Genomic DNA, 20,169 nt, shown 5'->3' with positions numbered 1-20,169 from the left:
GTTGGTTTGTTTACATGTGTGAAGCCAATTGAATCTAATAGTGAGGTAAATAATTTGTTTAGGCTGTTTTCATCATCAACATGAATGTTAGTCACCTACTATGATAACTTTGTCAGTGCTCAGCACCAGATCAGGGAGAAAGTCAGAGAATTCAGAGAGAAACTCCGAATATGGACCAGGACGATGGTAAACTATAACCAATAAAGTGGGTTTTTCTATTTTCTTTTTAGGATTACACATTTCAAGTGAGAGGCTTTCGAATTAATTTTTGTCAAGTTTAGTTTTTGTGGTAACTGATAAGCTGGAGTGAAAAACTGCTGCAACTCCCCTTCCCTGACTACTCTCACGGGGAATGGTTGGTGATTACCATAGTTGGGAGGGCTAGCTTCATTAAGAGCAACAAAATCTTAATTTTTGATGAAGGTCGTGGTGAGGCATAATAAAACTAATTGATGGTCAGTTATAAGATCACTCACAAAGAGATATTTAGACGAAAGCGATCTGATATTTAATACTCCACATTTCATGGTTTTTTATATTGTTTGTGTTCTGTTTGTAGTTCAGCACGTTTCCAAAAGAGATACGTTATCAATAAACTTGAAATTATGGAGTTTGCTGCAGGATTGTAAGAAATTGTGCTACTGTAATAGGCGGCTAAATCGATATATACCCCTATACCCCTCTTTGATGTAGGAAGAGGACCAGAAATGAATATTGATTTCCCACATGCCTTTAGAACTTTAAAGAGAAGGTTAAACTCATTGTGGTCCATATCAATTCACATTGGGTGGTATAGTTCATCTGTATATGTAACACTATTTTAGTGACAGTTGCTGGCAGAATGGGTAGCATTTAATTAAGTACGTTTAAGATAGTGTGAACTGTAGCACCTGGAATACAATGTGTGATGGCATTAAATAATCTAATATTCCTCGTTATTTTATTGCCGATGAGTGTAGTTTGCGGGAAGAGAGTGGTAGGAGTGTGCGCGCGCCGATTATAATGACCGGGAACGTCCTGTGGGTGGATCACAGCTGACTGTGGTGGAGTTTCCATGCTCGGAGTTAACTGGCATCATGATGTAGACTCGGAGCTGATCAACATGCATCCATTTACTGTGCTTTGCTGTTCAGTTACACAGCGGTCCGTGTTTCTAGACGGGTCAGGTTGGGTGGGTGGCAGACATTGCCACCGACCCCTTGCGCCAACTGTTGTGATCCGATCCATGTGTTGGGGTGCATTGAGGACAGTCCATGCTGGGGGTGAGGGGGATCCGTCCCCGTCGGAGAGCGGAGAGGGCTCAACGAGATAACCATGACCTTGGTAATCTTGAATAGACCAGAAAAGTGGTGTTCTATAGAGGCAAGGCAAATTTATTTGTATAGTGTATTTAATACACAAGGCAATTCAATGATCTGTTGCATGGTGAAAGGTGCAAGAAAACATTGAATAAAAGAGTGTTCACATTGGGACAATGTCTTGTTTCCTATTTAGAGTGGAGATCTGGAGTGGCCGGACATCTCGTTCTGTCAGATGAGGACCTAACTTCAGTGGTGCAGGGCAGCTGGAAGCGCCTCAACACCCTGCAGCATTACAAAGTAAGACATGTTGCCAGATGCTTTGTGAAATAACATAGTCTATAAAATGGTCAATAAAAGACTGGCTGTTCAAGATTAATATTACGTGCCCTAATTTGCTTATCAGGTCCCTGATGGTGCGACAGTCGCATTAGTACCTCGCCACACTAAACACCTTCACCAAGACAACCAAGACTACGTGGCTGGGGAAAGTGAGTTCCACTCTAATAACTCAATATAGCTATTTATTTCACTTTAATCAGAAAGGAGTATATTTCACACAACTGAAGAAATGTATAGATGACAACAATGTTTCTGCCTTTATTCAGATCAGCTCAGCTGAATAAGGAGAAAATAAAAACCAAGAGCTGCATTACAGAAGAAAAACAAGTTTTGTATAAGTTTTATATAAATATTGAGTATGTTTTTAGCATCACTCGGAAAAAGCCAGGAGACATGTCTGAGTTACTACTGAGACCAAAACAGATTGGTGTTGTTCAAAGATCAGAGATAAACTTGTGTTTGCAGAAACCCCAATGCTGGAGGATGCCGATGAAGGTGGTGTTAGGCTTTGGCACCTGGTGAAGGCTAGTGAGGAGCCAGATCTACCCAAACATCGCCGGGGCAGTCTGAGGGAGAGAGAGAGAGCCAAGGCAATCCCAGAAATCTATCTGACACGTCTGCTCTCAATGAAGGTACGGCAAATCAGCAGCCTCTCACAACATCAAGGTAATGAAAACCGGTTAATGTGTCCCAATCACCCATTAGTATTGGCTTTGGTGTTTTTTGTTTTCATTCAGGCCTGTAATCACTGCAATCTAACTGAAATCACTTCCATCTTACCGAGCTGAATTTAGATCCAGCAAGAAAATTCAAACATGTTCGATTAACTGCGACCAAGGCCACTTTAATACACGGGTTTACCTGGGCTGAAGCCGAGGGGCCTCGTGAGTTTAGAGGCCTAACGTGTTGGGGTGATGATGAGCTGAAAGTAACATTACCTTGCCAGGTTTTCTGTTAATCACGTTATATGCACTTTTGTAGCAGCTGATTGATCTAAATTACAAGAGACCCATATGTGCTCTTACCAATCAGAATGGCCCTCATTTATCAACCTTTGACCAATTCCAGCATAGAGATTCTTATTTACTGACGTGACAGCTCAATAAAAACACAACAGAAAAATAGTGCAATGATGATAAAATGAAATAAAGAAAACAATAATAGAAGCTATACATAAATAGAAATATAGATAGAAAAATTCATCTAAAAAGAATAAAGGATAGAGATATATACATATTAACAGGCGATAATATTAATATTAATAATTATAATAATAATAATAATTTAATTAATAATAATAATGATACAGATATATACATATTAACAGGCGGGGGCAAGGAGACAGTATATACATATTTACAGGCAGTACAATGCCTCAGACTGTTTTATTGTACAGTCGTACAGCTGTGGAGATAATATTTGGTAGAGCTCAGTCCTACACTGTGGGTGTTTCAGTCTGCCACAGAAGGAGCTGCTCAGACCTTCCACAGTCTGATGCAGGGGGTGATAGGTGTTGTCCATGATGGATTTCAGCTTTGCTAGTATCTTCCTCTCAACCACCTCCTCCAGGGAGCAGCCCAGGACATCACTGCCCCTCTTGATCAGTTTGTTCAGTCTCTTCCTGTCCCGATCAGTGCTGCCCGCTTACCAGCAGACCACAGTGTAACGGATAGAAGAGGCTACCATAGAGTCATAGAATGTCCGAAGGAGGAGTCTGCTGACCCCAAACAACCTCAGTCTCCTGAGGAGGTGGAGGTGTCTCTGGCCCTTCCTGTACACGGCGGCGATGTTGTGAGACCGGTCAAGTTTATTGTTGAGGTGAAAATCCAGGTACTTAAAGCTGTCCACCTGCTCAATGTCCGAGGCCTGGATGTTCACCGGTGTGTGGTAGAGACCTCCTTCGGAAGTCGATCACCATCTCCTTCGTCTTACTGAGCATCAAGCACAGGGAGAGCCCCTGGGGGGTTACATCCTGCTGAGGGCAATTTGATTCTGAGTTTATCACGAAACACATTGTCAGACAAGTGACGTAATAAAAACGATTTTCTCCTGGCGCCTCGCAGGTGGGGATGGAGGTGGGACTTTACGAGGGAGACAGAGGCGGAGAGCCTTGTTGTCCTTCTTTTTAGTCCCCATCACTCTTCCTGTGGCCTGGACCCCGAAGCGTTGGACACAGACACAGGTCGGTGACGACCGACATCTCCAACCATGTGGCCGTGTCCTGAGTCGGCCCAAAAACCTCACACAGCACAGCCTCCAGACCTTGCAGGCCTTCTCAGTCAGGATTGACTGGAGATGGAGTGCGCCGCGACAAGTGACTCTACTGGAGGCAAGAGGAGCAGACCCAGGCTCTCCATTGCCTCGCATCCGATGGATGAGACACTGAGCTCCTGCTGCAGATGGGGAAGTTTTCGAGCAGCTCTGGAAATACGGGGGGAACGGGCCTAAGGAGGACCAGCCGTGCAGCAGCACATACACACACGTCAAGCATGTCCAAGAGGGGGAGCTGGGTGCCCTCTCCCTCCTCAGATTCGACATCATCATCTCCCCCCCCCCGTTAGCCGTCCACTGAGGCGCTTTACCATTAAACAATGTTGTATTGGCAGGAGCTGGGGTCCTCAGGGGCCCGATGGGCGTGTTCCAGCCAAAGACGGGTGTCAGTGGTCGGCTTTCGACAGCTGTGGAGGGCGTTGAGACAGTGTATTCCCGAGCATGGGGACAGGGAAAGCACTGGTTGTAGCTGCTAACGGGGGCCGACAACCTGCGCCTGGTGACAGCGTGCGGCGAGGGCGACCAACTGGGGTGTTGGGTCCGATGTTCGACAGCCGTGAGGGGTGTCGAGTGTTAGCGGTGAGCCGGGACGAAGACAGCGGTGTCAGCGGTCAGCTTTCAACAGCCGTGGAAAGTGTGTAATTCTGAGCGTGAGAGCAGGGAAACGAATGTACGAATGAAAGAGAACCAGAACAGAAACTGGTTTAAAGCCTCTGACGCCACCTCCATTTTTCTTTTCATTCCTGCTCAAAAGAATATTTCCCTTTGTTCCTGTGTACTTCTTTTATTGGGTTGAAATGGCAACATTCTGATTAGTTTTGCTGTTGAAACACAAATAAAGATGCACCTAAAAAAAACAGCAATGGGGAATCACTGTGTTTCATGAACTGTTTCTATGATCATACATTTTTCCATAATGTGTTGACAAACTTAAAAATTCTTTCTATTCTTGGCTTTAGGGGACGCTACAGAAGTTTGTAGATGACCTGTTTACAGCGATCCTCAGTACCAGCCGTCCCATACCACTTGCTGTCAAATACTTTTTTGACCTGCTGGATGACCAGGCAGGGCAGCGCGGCATCTCTGATCCAGAAACAATCCATATTTGGAAGACCAACAGGTAAACCCAGTCATAATAGGATATTTTAGAGACTTTAGAGGACCTATTGGGTTGGTAGAATTAGTTAAATGTCCTTTGTTGCTCTAGCCTTCCGCTTCGTTTCTGGATCAACATCGTGAAGAATCCTCAATTCATCTTTGATGTCCAGGCATCGGACCATGTGGATGCTGTGCTGTCTGTCATCGCACAGACCTTCATGGACTCTTGCACAATTGCAGAGCACAAGTTAGGGCGGGTATGGAGCAGAGCATTTGCTTTAATGTTTTATAGAAGATGAAACATTTGTGAAGGACAGTTAAAATGAGAGAGATAGCTAGTTGGTATTTTCTGTGTGTTTGTTTAATACTATTTTGGTTTTGGACAAGGATTCACCCATCAACAAGCTGCTGTATGCTCGAGACATCCCTCGTTACAAACAGATGGTAGAAAGGTGGGCTCAACTTTATAATATTTTTTTCCCTTACAAAGAGTTTCATTGGCTTTTCTGAAAGTTAAAAAACTGTTGGGGGCTGTTTCAGGTACTATGCCGACATCAGGCAGACAATATCTGCCAGTGATCAGGAGATGAACTCTGCTTTGGCTGAGCTTTCCAGGGTATGTACATGTACATGTAAACTGTGCAGGAACCTTGAAAAAGATTAGTGACAAGTAGAAACACACAGTCGCATCTCATTTCATTGGTTGTTTCACAGAACTACTCTGGGGAGCTCAACTATCTGGTAGCTCTGCACGAACTCTACAAATACATCAACAAGTACTACGACCAGGTATGTCCAGCTCCGACTGCATTCAGCAGAAATACAACACCACAATTCAAACATGAAGTTTCAAGCAGGATATACCTATATGTTGCATTTAATTGTAGACATGTGATTAGAGAACAAAAACACAGTCTATTCCCATTGTTTAAACAAACTTCAGTCATTTTTGTAGTCTGGCTTGTGAATTCAATTCAACTATAATTATATAGCCCTAAATACAACTAGTCTCTCACAAACATTGAAGTTTTGTTTTAATGGAAAAAAAAATGTTTCTACATGAGCATGCATTGGCAATTAGCATTCCTTTTAAAATACCAGCAGAACTAGACTCAGAGGTGCAGCCATCTCCTGGACTGGTTGGGGTTAGAAGACAGAAAGAGAAAACAGTCAAGATATTTATATTCTTTTACAATTTAAATTTAAGAGTGAAAGAAAATCAGACTATCACACGCTGGTTAAACTATAAAATACACATTGGGAACTGTCACCTCCAACTCCAGAAGTAAGAGTAAGGAAGAGAAGAGAGAGTTGAAGGAACAGACTGCAAAAAGGGAGATATAGTGTAAATGGTTAAAGCATCAACATTTGAAATGATAAAGAGCGGAAGAGTGCCACGGAACCGGTTCCCCAGGGACCAGGGGCTTAATTTATCAACATGTGTGTAGAAAAGATATTAAATTCTTTCATGCAACTGAAGTGTAGAATGTGTGAAAAAAACCCCACAACTATTTATCAAATGTATGGACACCAGTCGTATGCACAAATGTTCAGGCTTGTTTGTATTCAGATACACCTCCAACTGACCATATGTAATAGCAGCAATCCTATTAGGAATGCATAAATGTACTTTTCTCCTCTCCGAATCAGGGCAAAGAGAGCAAAGGAGGAATTTCTCCAGCACTGATACTGAGCATGTTTGTACTTGTAGAAGTACAAAAAAAACTAGAAAACACTGATTTGAAATGCTCACAATTCATTTGCTACCTGCAAATAAACAAAATTCGGATTGGGAGAAGGTTACAGCTGCAGTGACTATCCCTTATCTCATATAAAGATGTTGTAATAAACTATACAAAGCCCAGAAAATTATTTTGAAATTTCATAACACTCGCCAATCAGCCAGCGATCCTCAACAGCTCCTCCTTGCAGATATACACCCACAGAGTGGGTACGTACTATGGCTCCAATTATCGTTTGGGAATACAGCAATGCCGTAAAATCCTTGTAAAAACGAGCAATATGTCTTTGGTGCATTTTGTCTCTCGCTCCAACATGTGTTGAAAAATATGGCATAAATTAATCAGTATATTTTTGACGAAGTGGTATCTGCCAAGAAGCCACTCTGAACCACTGAACAGACCATCTTTGAAGTTGCAAATTTCTCAATAGAGCAAGAAAAGCCACAGAACGCACATTACAAATTTTCTTTTCAGCTTGTCTTGTCAAAGCTGTGCTTTATAAGCCCATTTTTTCCCATTGTGCACTAAATTAATATTTGAGAACTTTTATGATTAGAAGAAACAGAACGTGTGAGGTTTGAGATTGCTGAACAAAACTAATTGAATGCACCGCACCCTCTTTGTTCTGCATTTTTCTGCCACTAGGTTTTGTATATACGTGTACACATGGTAAGAGTTGTGCCTTAATCTGCACGTTCCTACACACAAGTACAAGTACTGGCAGCGGTTAGCTTTAGCCCATGTTCAGTGACGTGCCCTGAGCACTAGGGTTGGCTAGGCAGGGCATTGCAAATCGAGACCACCAATGTCAACACCAATGACAATTCCATATGTTTCTGCTGGCAAGTGTTAATTCAATTCAATTCAACTTTATTTGTATAGCACAATTTACAAGAAAGTCATCTCAATGCGCTTATCAAAATATAAAATTTATAATAAGAAAGAAAAAAACCAACAAGCCATCTCACAAAATCAAGATTGTAAAACACTATTAAAGAAACATAAACAATTATTCGATAGCAGCCTCCATACTCTCCCAACAAAATATATCTCATGACACGACAGCGCATGTATTGTTTTTGTTGGAAACACAGAAACACGGAGAAAATGAAACAACAACTCGGAACAGCCTCGGTGAAGCGCATCCACAAAGCCAATCCTACCATTCACTGTAAAAAATACAAACAATTTTCTGACCTTACCTTTGCTGAAGGTCTGGTAGCTGAGCTGTCGTTTTTCCTCAAAAAAAAGGTTTGTTTATCATCTCTAGCGCTGTCATCCTGCCAATAGTGTTATCCCGCTCACTTGCTAGAGAGCTAGCAACAGCCACCTTGTATCACTTCACTAATGCACTGTAGGTACGTATAGCATTTAGCATAGCACGGTTTCGTCCAAAGGCAGCATAGAGAGCTGCCTTTTTACGTAAATGGTTTTATTCTTGGGGAACTGACTGTGTATGCGCAAACACGCTATGGGAACAGAGGCAGTGCAGCAAAGTGTTTTTGGTAGAGGGTGTGTCCTCCTCCTGCCTTACAGAGAAGTGAGACTGTGCAGCATCTCTGCCGTACCAGGAAATAGTGATGTTTAGTGTAGGAAGATGAGATGAGTTATTATTAATGGGTTATAGAACTAAGAATATTAATTATGATAATTAATATTACTTCAAATTTGCGGGGTGCCACTCCTTTTAACAGGAGAAATATGTCTAAGTTTTTAGACTAAACTCATCAATGTGAAACCAGGGAAAAGTGAATTCTACCAGACATCTACACCATAGTCACAGCTTTAATGAATCAGAGGAATCAAATATTATGTTTAACCTTTTATTCAAAAGTCAACAATTAACACAGTCAAAATATCAATTGAAATGGGATAATTAAATCATGATAAAATGCATTTCTAGGCTAATAAAAGTGAGGATTATATGTAATAAAGTGAAATCACTAATCTAGGAGGATGCTAATCTACTAAATATTGAATAAAAATGCAGGATACATATTCAATAATAAAATCATAAAATCAAAGAATAAAATAAAGAGAGCTCATAACAAAGAGAGGAGGACGGACAAGGGGGAGACGAACAAACATGAATGAGATGTACTGTGTGTGTAGCATGTTGTTAATGCGTGTAAGTTTGTAGTTATGGAAATATGTATGTGATCTATTGTAGATGAAAGTTGCTGATGAGAGTTCATTCTTGTACCTTGGAGGTGAGGTCAGGCTGGACCTGGAGGTGCTGTTGAAGCAATGTAGCAGGACGTGCCACCGTTGGTTCTGTTTCGGTTCCACAGAATTTAGCCCCTTCAGCCGATCCGGGCGGTTAGGCCTTCGCAGCTGGCTTCGATAATGGCTCTTGGCTAACCACAATGGGTCGCGGGCCGGGCTTCCTTTCGGCTGTTACGCACGTCACTGGGTGCGGAATTCGTCCGAACCAAGCAGCTGTTGATTACAAAATCTAACTGTTTCAACTAAAAATAAAAATGAAATGAAAGACTGGAAACATGAGGGAAGACGGGTGAGCATGAACGCCCGCGTCCAAAACTGAAGTTAGGAACGCGCGTCTTTTTTTTAAAGGAAGTTTTGCGACGCCTTTTGGAGGAGGCGTCTAGGGTGATCATTCTGTGATCATGTCGGTGATTGGTCACTGCCACTGCTTTCAGCTTGTGGGTGTGTGTGAGTGTAAGACAGAGACAGACGACAAGGGATGATTCTAAACATAAAAGAATGCCTAATAATTAATTCCACATATTTCAAAACATCTTTTCAACATCATATCCTGAAATATCATGAATTACGAAATTGTTTGATACCAAACATGACTGGAAAATATCCTAGAATCACTTTAGGAATTAATTAATGCATTTTACCTGTAATTATTCATAAACATAAATGTCAAAAATCATGTTATGCCTCCTCTTAACTATATGATTGCAGTAAATACCTCAAACTAACTTTTGTGATGTTTTCTGGTATTTTTAAGCACTTTTAAATGATAAACACTTTAAAATAGCATTCTGTTGTTGTTAAATTACATGACACGAGTGCAGACACATTTGCAATTTCAATTATAGTAGAAATCATTCCAAAAATGTTTTCATTTGTAACTTTTCAGTCCAGCACATGTCCTTTGTTCTCATTTGAGCAGGAGAACTGGGGTTATTCCATTGTCCTGTGTAACCATTGGTTTGGTTTCGGGAGGTGACAACATCTGCAGGGGGTCAAAGGGGTCATTGGGACAGTTCTTTGATGTTACAGCATCCAGAGGTATCTGTTTGAAAAAGGGGGAAGGAGAGGGGTGTTCTTCTTTTGATTGTAATGTAGCAGGGAGATGATAACAGGAGACGACTGGTCTGGGATCCTTCTATCTTTTTGTTCGGCAGGAAGGGAAGAAGACCCCCCTTGGGGCACGTTTGCATTTCACAGCAAGAGGTAGACACTCTGACTCCACGGACTGGTGAAGCCGGTGTTCTAAGTCAGGTCAACTTGGGGGTTTAGTTCCCTACATAATCCCCCTGTTGATAAGGTTTCAATGCTTTGAAGCTCTTATCAAAAAGTTCTTTTGAGGAAACAAAAGAGGGAACGAACCTTCAAGTTGAAGAAAACTGGAAACAGGTAAAGGTGTGTTGAGGTCCTCACACACCCTGACGAAAGTTCAGGAGTGACAAAAGTCCAGCGTCCTTGTTGGAACTTGGAGGTGTTTCCCCCTGTAGGGTAGGGAAATCACTCTCACCTTGACGTTGAGATGAGCAGCATTGCCAGGAAGTCAATACTGGAGGCAACGCTGGGAGGTTGAAGCTAGAGCCCCTGGTGGTTGAGGATGGAGCCCCGGAGGTTGAAGACTGTAGCCCTGGCGGTTGAAGACTGGAGCCCCTGGAGGTTGAAGACTGGAGCCCTGGTGGTTGAAGACTGGAGCCCCTGGAGGTTGAAGGCTGGAGCCCCTGGAGGTTGAAGGCTGGAGCCCGGGAGGTTGAAGGCTGGAGCCCCGGAGGTTGAAGCCTGGAGCCCCTGGTGGCTGGCGTTGGAGCATTGCCTGGTGTTAATGCCCGTGGGCCATGGAGGTAGGAGTTGGGCGACCATGGAGTCGATTCTGAGGTGCCGCTTGGCAGTGGGCACCCGTAGACCAGGAAGGCAGACTAGGTGTGTGTACTATATGTTGCTATGTGTCCCTCAACAATGCTCGGTGCGAACATGTAATTTGGGATCAGCAGGATGGGGTAACATAAAAGTGTACACATAACACATAGACAGCGTGGTATCGGTCAGTTACTCCTGGTGCATATCAGTAAGACAAAGACAAAGCATGCAGGGTATAAAAGAATCACATCTAAACACACAAAAGAAGTCCCTAAGGGATCTTAAACTAAATGAGAGCAAAAGAAGGGCTTTCTTTTGCTCTGGCTAAATTTGGCCTGTGCCTATATAATGAGACGCGTTGTGGTCTCGGTAGCAGGGTGTTAGATATGCTAATGTTTGGGGCCTGATCAATGGGATGGCTGATTGGAAGTTTACGGATCAACCAGCACGGTTAAGTCCTGACCCTCGGGTGTGTCCTCGGTGGGACCAGATAGCGTAGTGGATTCTAGTTCCTAGGTCTGAGTTTATGTCGTCCTTGAGGTGGTAGATGTTATTGAACGTGACGACTGGTAGGTTAATTAGGAATGCTATCTCTCGGTTCGTAGGGTTTATTCAGCTCGCAGTTGATGGCTTGTCTGTTGATTTTAGTGTTCTGTATAGCTTAATTTGGTTTTCGGTGGACCCATTTGAGCTTTGATTCGGTTTTTGTGCTCGGAATCTTTATTTGGTACACCACTGGAGACAGTTTATCGGTGACCAGGTAGGGTCCTGTTCATTTGGGAAGAAATTTCTTCTATTTATTTATTTATTTTTTCAGTTTGGTTGCATGATGATTGGTTTTGCCGGCGGGCGGAGCAACGCTATAATACCAGACGCGGTCTCCCACCTGTAGTTCCTCTTGTGAGGCTTTTTGGTCGTAGTAGGTTTTACGGCCTTTCGCACTCTCTTTGAGATGTTTTTGAGCGAACGCGAACGTAGCTCGGAGGTGGTTCTCAAGATCGGTCGTGTATTGGTGGGTGGTGTAAGCGGTAGCGGTGTTAGCTTGGTTTTGGTTTTGACTCCTCTGTGTCTGGCGTAGGGCATGTCATGGGCATGTGCCAATATCACCCCCCTTTGGTTCTGTGGGACAACGAACGCATGCGTTTGGGAGTCCGCAGAAACATGGACCAAGGTGCCCTTGACTATCTGTAATGAGCGACGGGCAGCGAACAGATGGCTGGATGTGGAGGCAAAGTCCGAGGAGACTTTTAACGTTATTGGGTCATTGTCGGTGAAAGCGGGTTTTACCGGTGCGATGACCTGCGAGGACATTGGGGTGTCGGTCTCGGCAGCTGCACGAGAGCGCGTAATAGCATTCACTGACAACGGGTGGGGCTCAGCGAGCTGGGTGGGGTCAAAGGACCAGGGTGTTCCTGATAGCGCCCTTTCTTTGGCGAGAGCATCGTTGATGTGTCGGTTCTGAAACGCAAGACCATCGGTAGCGAGGGGGTTGTTGGTTAACGCGCACAGGGAGGTACTTTTGGTCGTTAGAGTACGGTCTACGGTTTTAGTAGCCGGACGCATTTGGGCCGGAGACCGGCTGGGGGTCTCCTTTAGAGCCCGAGAGTGGTTCAGTTGGTAGCACTGAACTCCGTCGAGTGAGTCATGCTGCAGCGGCAGTGGTTGCCTGACTTGTGCCCAGATTTTCAGGTTTTGAAAGTCGATCAGGGGCTCAAATCGGTTGAGCAGATCGATACCTATGAGAAGAGGAATCTGGTTGTGGTCTGAGATGTAAAACGGGTGCACCAGGGTCAGGTGCCCTATGGTGACTTGTACGAGAGCCTTCTTCGTGATAACGGTGGCGTTGTCGCCATAAGGTTCAATGTCCATGTGGCAGTCTTGGAGTATCAAACTTAGGTTGGTCTCCTTGGCTAGGCTGCGCAGCTCATTGAACAGTTGGGCGGACATGAGGGATATGTCTGCTCCAGTGTCAAGTAAGGCTTCATTGGTAAGCACACCTTCAAAAGTGGCTGATATATAAAACTTTCGGGCGATTCCTCTTTCGTAGAGGTCACACAAGAATTGGTGAATTGGTGGTTCACCCTCAATGGACTGATGTCCATTGGAAAAACGGTGGTTTGGTGCATGTGTTTGCACCAGCAAGACAGCACTAGGCGAATCATCGTCATCTTTGCATTTTGATTGTCTTGGTTTATCATAGGTTTTGTGATCTATCATTTGTTCGAACATTTTCTTGATGGATGCCATTTCTTTAGTGATTTGGTTAGCTAACCTAATTTCTAAACTTTCTATTTCATTAGATTCATCGTCTGATCTTGATCTGTTTGGCTGCTGGTCGTATGACCTTTGGTTATTTTTGTGATACCGAGGTTTTGAGTGTTCGTTTCTGGGTGGAGGTGTTCGGCGGTCGTTGTCGTGTCTTTTCCACTGGTCAGAACGGTTGTAATCATACCACGGTGGTCGCGGTCGGCGATCTTGGTGGTGTGAGTTAGGGCGAGAATTTTGGTGCCGAAAGTTTTGTTTTGGCGCATAATCTCGATAATCGGTGTTGTCTTGGTATCGTTTTGGCTTTATTCCATGGTACGGTTGCTGGTTGTACCGCGGAGGGGTCTGTGGTGCTTGCGGTGGAGGCATTGGAGGACTGTTGGGTGTCCTTTTTGTGCTTTCCAATTGCAGCGAGTGAGAGTTATTCTTTATCGGGAACATTTCGCGAGGTGTGGATTTTGCCGAATTTTGTTTGTACAAGAGGAAGCCTCTGATTGCAAGATCGCGAAGTTTCTTACTGGACATGGTATAGGGATCTGCCGCGACGCCGAGATGGGTGCTCGTGCTGTGGTGAAGGTTTCTGAGGAACAGTTGTTTGAACTGCTCTTCTTCCTCCATACCAGGGTCGTTGCGATTACCAAAGTATGCCTGTAGCAAGGTGTGGTAATATTGTTGGGGTGATTCGTTTTTCCCCTGTTTAACGGTGTGGGCATAGTCGAAACCTGTTTGGTGAAGTGCGTCAGAAAATTCATCCACCAGGAGGCGGCACAGTGTTGTGTAATCATTTCTGATCTGAGGTAGTTGACGTTCAATGAAATCATTGACAAGCCTGCTCGAGGTTGCTTTGATTAGGTAGATTTTATCTTCAACATTAGCCATTGGATAACTTTTTAGATAAAAATCAATGTCTCTCAAAAATGCTCTAGCATTTTGGGGTTCGTCGAACTTTGGTTCAAATCTCGGAATGTTTCTGGCGATTTTATCCAGGTCGCGGTTGGACGGTCGATTGCTATTAGAGGGCTTGGCGGGCGTCGGTCCGCCGTCAATAGGAGGGTCCGCGGAGGCATCCCTGGGTCTCCTTAAGTGACGCGGACGTACCGGTGGGTCGGTTGTGCGCAGGACTTGTCGAGTGGCGTCTTCGCCGTCGGAGTCAAGATCGCCATCGGCCTCCGACATTGACAATGATGAGAGAGCATGCCCGAGCTCACGTCTTGCGTCTCGGAGCTCTCTCCTGGTGAGGTTCAATTGTCGTTGAACCTTAGCAGTAGCTACTTTACCGTCAGCTACTTGTTGTAATAAATCATTAACCCTCTCTCGTTTTGCGTCTAATTCCTTAGAAAGCAGTTTAGTTTTGGCCCTTGAGGCTTTGATCGCCTCTTCTGCCTCAAGGAGGAGTTTCTTCCCATCATTTGACTCGTGTAGTTGGGCGTCTAATTCTCGGGTTGTGGTGTCGAACTCATGTTCGAGAACGCGTATTTTGTCTCCGAGTAGCACTTTGCATTTTACTAATTCTTTATTCTCAGTGATTAATTGATTAACTTGATCTTCCGCTTCTTCTAGGTAACTCACACGCATTTGGAGCAGTCCATTTTCTTCACGTGTTTCTTCATACTGGACCGTGAGGTTCGCGCAGCGGGCTTCGCGTTCCTCGATGGCTTTGAGTTGAGCGTCGCGTTCGCTCTCGAGGGTTTTAACCCGATTCTGTTCGTATTTTAACTGGGCGGAGAATGCTGATATTACACAGCCAAGCTGTTTAACCAGCTCTTTATCCTTCAGTTTTTTGTAAACGGCTGCAGTGACGCAATCGGCCACAAGGTCTCCTAATTCTTGAGGGGGAGATTCTCGGATTTTGGCATCAATTGTGGATTTTCCATCCCCTAAGATTTCTGTTAGGAGGAATTCTAAGTTCTCGGCTGGATGGTCTTCAGAGGAGACCGACATGTTGATTTGTTGTGGGTCAAAATCGTACGAAGAAATCTAAAGGATTTCAAAATTTCAAATAATTTTTCAAACAAAGTTTAAAAATTACAATGATAGTAAATTGTTTTATCTTATTTTGTTTGTTCTTAGCAATTCACTGTTTGGTAAATAAAAACTGAGTGGTAAACTTGAAAAAGTTTGGTGTGGTTTGTTTAATTTAAACAATTGTTCTTACTCATTTAAGACTTGTTCTTACTGATTTAAGACTTTTATTTAAATTAACCTTACTTTAATTCAACTTCGTTGAATTAATCAACAGGTATTTTTAATCAATTAAAAAAATGTTTTTATTGAAATTAAATTCAAATCTTATTGAATTTATTTTAATCAATAAATGTTTTTCCTCAATTAATTTAAACTTTCGTTTAAATTAGCTTTACCTTGATTCAGTTTCCTTAGATTAATCAGGTGTTTTTAATCAATTGGAAAAAGAAAAAAAAAAAAAAAAAAAAAATTTTTTTTTTTTTTTTTTTTTTTTGAAATTAAATTCAAATCTTAATGAATTTATTGTAATCAATAAATGTTATTTTTAATTAATTAAATTCTGTTTTAATTTATCAGTTTTTATTTCAGTTGTAATTTTCTTTAGGTTGATTTTTAAGAATGGTTTGTGTTTAAATTCGGTTGTGTTGAATTTAATTACCTTAATTAAAACTGGTTTAACTTTATTAAACTTATTTTAATTAATAAATCCTTCTTAAATTAGTTGCTTTCATTTAATTAACTTCCTATTCAATTTAATTGTTTTTAATCAAATTGATTTGATTTTAATCACACTGGATTAATCATTTAGTAAAATGTGTATTTTACTTTAATCATTAGTTTATTTATTTAAACTGTTTTAGTTTAATTATTTTTCAAATTGGTTTAAATCTTGTTAAACCTTGATTTTAGTGCGTCACTTGTATTTAAATGAGTTACCTTAGTTTTAATAAGATTACCCTTTTAATGGCTTAACTTCCGTTTAGTTATGGGCCTTGTGTGTGCGTGCGCGTGCTTTTCTGAGAGATGACAAAATCAAATCGAGCACATTTAAAACCACACGATTTCAGCAAAGTGACAGTAAAGACAGCTGTATCGATGCACAGTTGTCAAGCAAAACGTGTCTAAAGACACGCTGTAACTTAGATGTGTTTAAAGTCTCACTGGGCACGATAGGTTAGCTTGATGCTAACCGCTTAGTAGCAGGCTGCTGCTGCTAGGCTGAGGCTCTCGTTAGCCTGTTATTCGCGAGCTCGCCACGAGGGGCAGTCGCGTCTCAAAAAGGGACAGGAAGCCCTGTCTTTGTGTATGAGCGAGGGCTTGACACACTTGCTTCCGGTTTCCGGAGCTACACACATGTGTTCCAACCACAATGAGCTAACATGAGCTAATACAACGATAGCTTGTCCGTTTTAAGGAACGGAAGATTCAGACGACTTACTCTTTGTTTGCGTCGGTAGATACCAGAGTTTCAGAGCTCTTCGGGGTAGCAAAGTCCTAGTTTGCGCTGTCTGCGTATCTTTTCCTTTTATACGGGGTTTTCCCGGTTCTGGCAACTTACTGTTTACCTCTGACGTCACAGTCACTGACGGCGCAGTGATTAATTTTAACTTTTTCTTTTGGCGCGGCGGCCTTTCATAACATTAGCGCTTTAAACACAGAGACACGGCGGTCTTATTTATTCAGTTTCTAAGCATTAGCGCGGCGGCTTTGCTTAGAATAAAACATTGGTCGGGGCACGGCGGCTTCCGAACCAATCTGGCAACACGAGTGTTCAGTTTTTAGACCGGCTTTTGATTCCAATGATTATTCATTAACGCTGTGTTTATGGCTTCAGCTGGTCCCATCTGGGGTGCCAGAAATAATGTAGGAAGATGAGATGAGTTATTATTAATGGGTTATAGAACTAAGAATATTAATTATGATAATTAATATTACTTCAAATTTGCGGGGTGCCACTCCTTTTAACAGGAGAAATATGTCTAAGTTTTTAGACTAAACTCATCAATGTGAAACCAGGGAAAAGTGAATTCTACCAGACATCTACACCATAGTCACAGCTTTAATGAATCAGAGGAATCAAATATTATGTTTAACCTTTTATTCAAAAGTCAACAATTAACACAGTCAAAATATCAATTGAAATGGGATAATTAAATCATGATAAAATGCATTTCTAGGCTAATAAAAGTGAGGATTATATGTAATAAAGTGAAATCACTAATCTAGGAGGATGCTAATCTACTAAATATTGAATAAAAATGCAGGATACATATTCAATAATAAAATCATAAAATCAAAGAATAAAATAAAGAGAGCTCATAACAAAGAGAGGAGGACGGACAAGGGGGAGACGAACAAACATGAATGAGATGTACTGTGTGTGTAGCATGTTGTTAATGCGTGTAAGTTTGTAGTTATGGAAATATGTATGTGATCTATTGTAGATGAAAGTTGCTGATGAGAGTTCATTCTTGTACCTTGGAGGTGAGGTCAGGCTGGACCTGGAGGTGCTGTTGAAGCAATGTAGCAGGACGTGCCACCGTTGGTTCTGTTTCGGTTCCACAGAATTTAGCCCCTTCAGCCGATCCGGGCGGTTAGGCCTTCGCAGCTGGCTTCGATAATGGCTCTTGGCTAACCACAATGGGTCGCGGGCCGGGCTTCCTTTCGGCTGTTACGCACGTCACTGGGTGCGGAATTCGTCCGAACCAAGCAGCTGTTGATTACAAAATCTAACTGTTTCAACTAAAAATAAAAATGAAATGAAAGACTGGAAACATGAGGGAAGACGGGTGAGCATGAACGCCCGCGTCCAAAACTGAAGTTAGGAACGCGCGTCTTTTTTTTAAAGGAAGTTTTGCGACGCCTTTTGGAGGAGGCGTCTAGGGTGATCATTCTGTGATCATGTCGGTGATTGGTCACTGCCACTGCTTTCAGCTTGTGGGTGTGTGTGAGTGTAAGACAGAGACAGACGACAAGGGATGATTCTAAACATAAAAGAATGCCTAATAATTAATTCCACATATTTCAAAACATCTTTTCAACATCATATCCTGAAATATCATGAATTACGAAATTGTTTGATACCAAACATGACTGGAAAATATCCTAGAATCACTTTAGGAATTAATTAATGCATTTTACCTGTAATTATTCATAAACATAAATGTCAAAAATCATGTTATGCCTCCTCTTAACTATATGATTGCAGTAAATACCTCAAACTAACTTTTGTGATGTTTTCTGGTATTTTTAAGCACTTTTAAATGATAAACACTTTAAAATAGCATTCTGTTGTTGTTAAATTACATGACACGAGTGCAGACACATTTGCAATTTCAATTATAGTAGAAATCATTCCAAAAATGTTTTCATTTGTAACTTTTCAGTCCAGCACATGTCCTTTGTTCTCATTTGAGCAGGAGAACTGGGGTTATTCCATTGTCCTGTGTAACCATTGGTTTGGTTTCGGGAGGTGACAACATCTGCAGGGGGTCAAAGGGGTCATTGGGACAGTTCTTTGATGTTACAGCATCCAGAGGTATCTGTTTGAAAAAGGGGGAAGGAGAGGGGTGTTCTTCTTTTGATTGTAATGTAGCAGGGAGATGATAACAGGAGACGACTGGTCTGGGATCCTTCTATCTTTTTGTTCGGCAGGAAGGGAAGAAGACCCCCCTTGGGGCACGTTTGCATTTCACAGCAAGAGGTAGACACTCTGACTCCACGGACTGGTGAAGCCGGTGTTCTAAGTCAGGTCAACTTGGGGGTTTAGTTCCCTACATTAGTCATTTCAATCAATCAATCAATCTTTATTTGTATAGCGCCAAATCATAACCAATGGTATCTCAAGACACTTTACAGTAGAGCAGTCTTAAGGACGGACTCTTCATTTTATGGATACACACATATGCATATATACGTATATACACATACATATGTATCCCACACCCAACATGAATTCATCATGGCGGCAAGGAAAACCTTCTGTTAAGCAGCAGGAACCTTTGTGTGGATCCCATTCCTATGATGAACAGCCATCCACGTTATGCTGTGTTGGGCTATGAAAAGCACAAAATGTTCACATTTTCAAACTTATGGGTACTGTAGGCTATCGGAAATGGAAAAATAAATAATTTATAATTATATTATCATTAAAACAAATTATCAAAATATCAATTCATCCTTGGGTAGGCACTGCCTACCTTGCCTACCCTGACTGCACGTCACTGATGTACAGTATATTTCTGTTCTTTCTTTCCATTTTGACAATAGATCATCACAGCGCTGGAGGAAGACACCACCGCCCAGAAGATGCAACTAGGATACAGGCTGCAGCAGATTGCTGCAGCTGTGGAAAATAAAGTCACTGACTTGTGACAAAGTACACAGGTATTAGTGATGGCTGGCTAGAGAGAGGTGAATGAAGAAATACTAATTGAAATCCTCCTAAATTGAATAATAGCATGGGAGTGATGGATTGACTGAATTAAGGCTGCAAGCAAGTTTGTGTTTCTCTGTGTAACTGAGAGGCATTAGGGTGTGAGGAAACCCAGCAGCCCAAAACCCAGAGTAAAGACTCACCTGAATGGTAAATGGACTTGATTTTATATAGCGCTTTATCACCACACTGAAGCAGTGTCAATACGCTTTTACATAACAGCTCATTCACACAATCACTCTCACATTCACACACCAGTGGGACAGGACTGCCATGCAAGGCGCTAGTCGACCACTGGGAGCAACTTAGGGTTCAGTGTCTTGCCCAAGGACACTTCGACACATAGTCAGGTACTGGGATCGAACCCCCAACCTCTCGATCAGAAGACGACCCACTACCACCTGAGCCACGGTCGCCCTGAAGTGTTTCTTTGGCCCAAAACAAGGGTTGATTTCTCAGACTCCACAGCCAACCTTAACCGAAAGTCTGACAGGACTTTGAATCTCCTGTTTCCCTACTGGCAATGCTATAATAAAATGACACCCCATGAAGATGTGCACTTGTTGATGATGCATTGCCAATCTTACTGTTTGCATATACATGAATTGTAGGATATGTCTTCTTGGGAGAGGTGTTTAAACAGCAGATCTCATTGAGTAGCTTAAAAAAAAAACTAAAC

At 42.4% G+C, this 20,169-nt stretch overlaps 1 protein-coding gene across 6 annotated transcripts in view; it reads left to right on the top strand.

The window, feature by feature from the left end:
* The window catches only part of plxnb1b (plexin b1b), a 231,255-nt gene extending 211,495 nt beyond the window's left edge, over positions 1-19,760 (top strand). For 4 of the 6 annotated variants that reach the window (XM_028445814.1, XM_028445815.1, XM_028445813.1 and 1 more), the window contains 9 exons: positions 1,495-1,598; positions 1,705-1,789; positions 2,106-2,272; positions 4,871-5,031; positions 5,119-5,266; positions 5,397-5,461; positions 5,550-5,625; positions 5,724-5,798; positions 19,325-19,760. In XM_028445814.1, the coding sequence (XP_028301615.1) occupies positions 1,495-1,598; positions 1,705-1,789; positions 2,106-2,272; positions 4,871-5,031; positions 5,119-5,266; positions 5,397-5,461; positions 5,550-5,625; positions 5,724-5,798; positions 19,325-19,429 (986 nt within the window). In that variant the 3' untranslated portion in view covers positions 19,430-19,760. The other 2 variants (XM_028445817.1, XR_003674034.1) reach the window with 2 other exon arrangements.
* The last annotated feature ends 409 nt before the right edge of the window (positions 19,761-20,169 follow it).

The sequence above is a fragment of the Gouania willdenowi genome, chromosome 5, assembly GCF_900634775.1.
Source record: "Gouania willdenowi chromosome 5, fGouWil2.1, whole genome shotgun sequence".
Classification (NCBI taxonomy): Eukaryota; Metazoa; Chordata; class Actinopteri; order Blenniiformes; family Gobiesocidae; genus Gouania; species Gouania willdenowi.
This window is presented reverse-complemented; position numbering and strand designations above follow the sequence as displayed.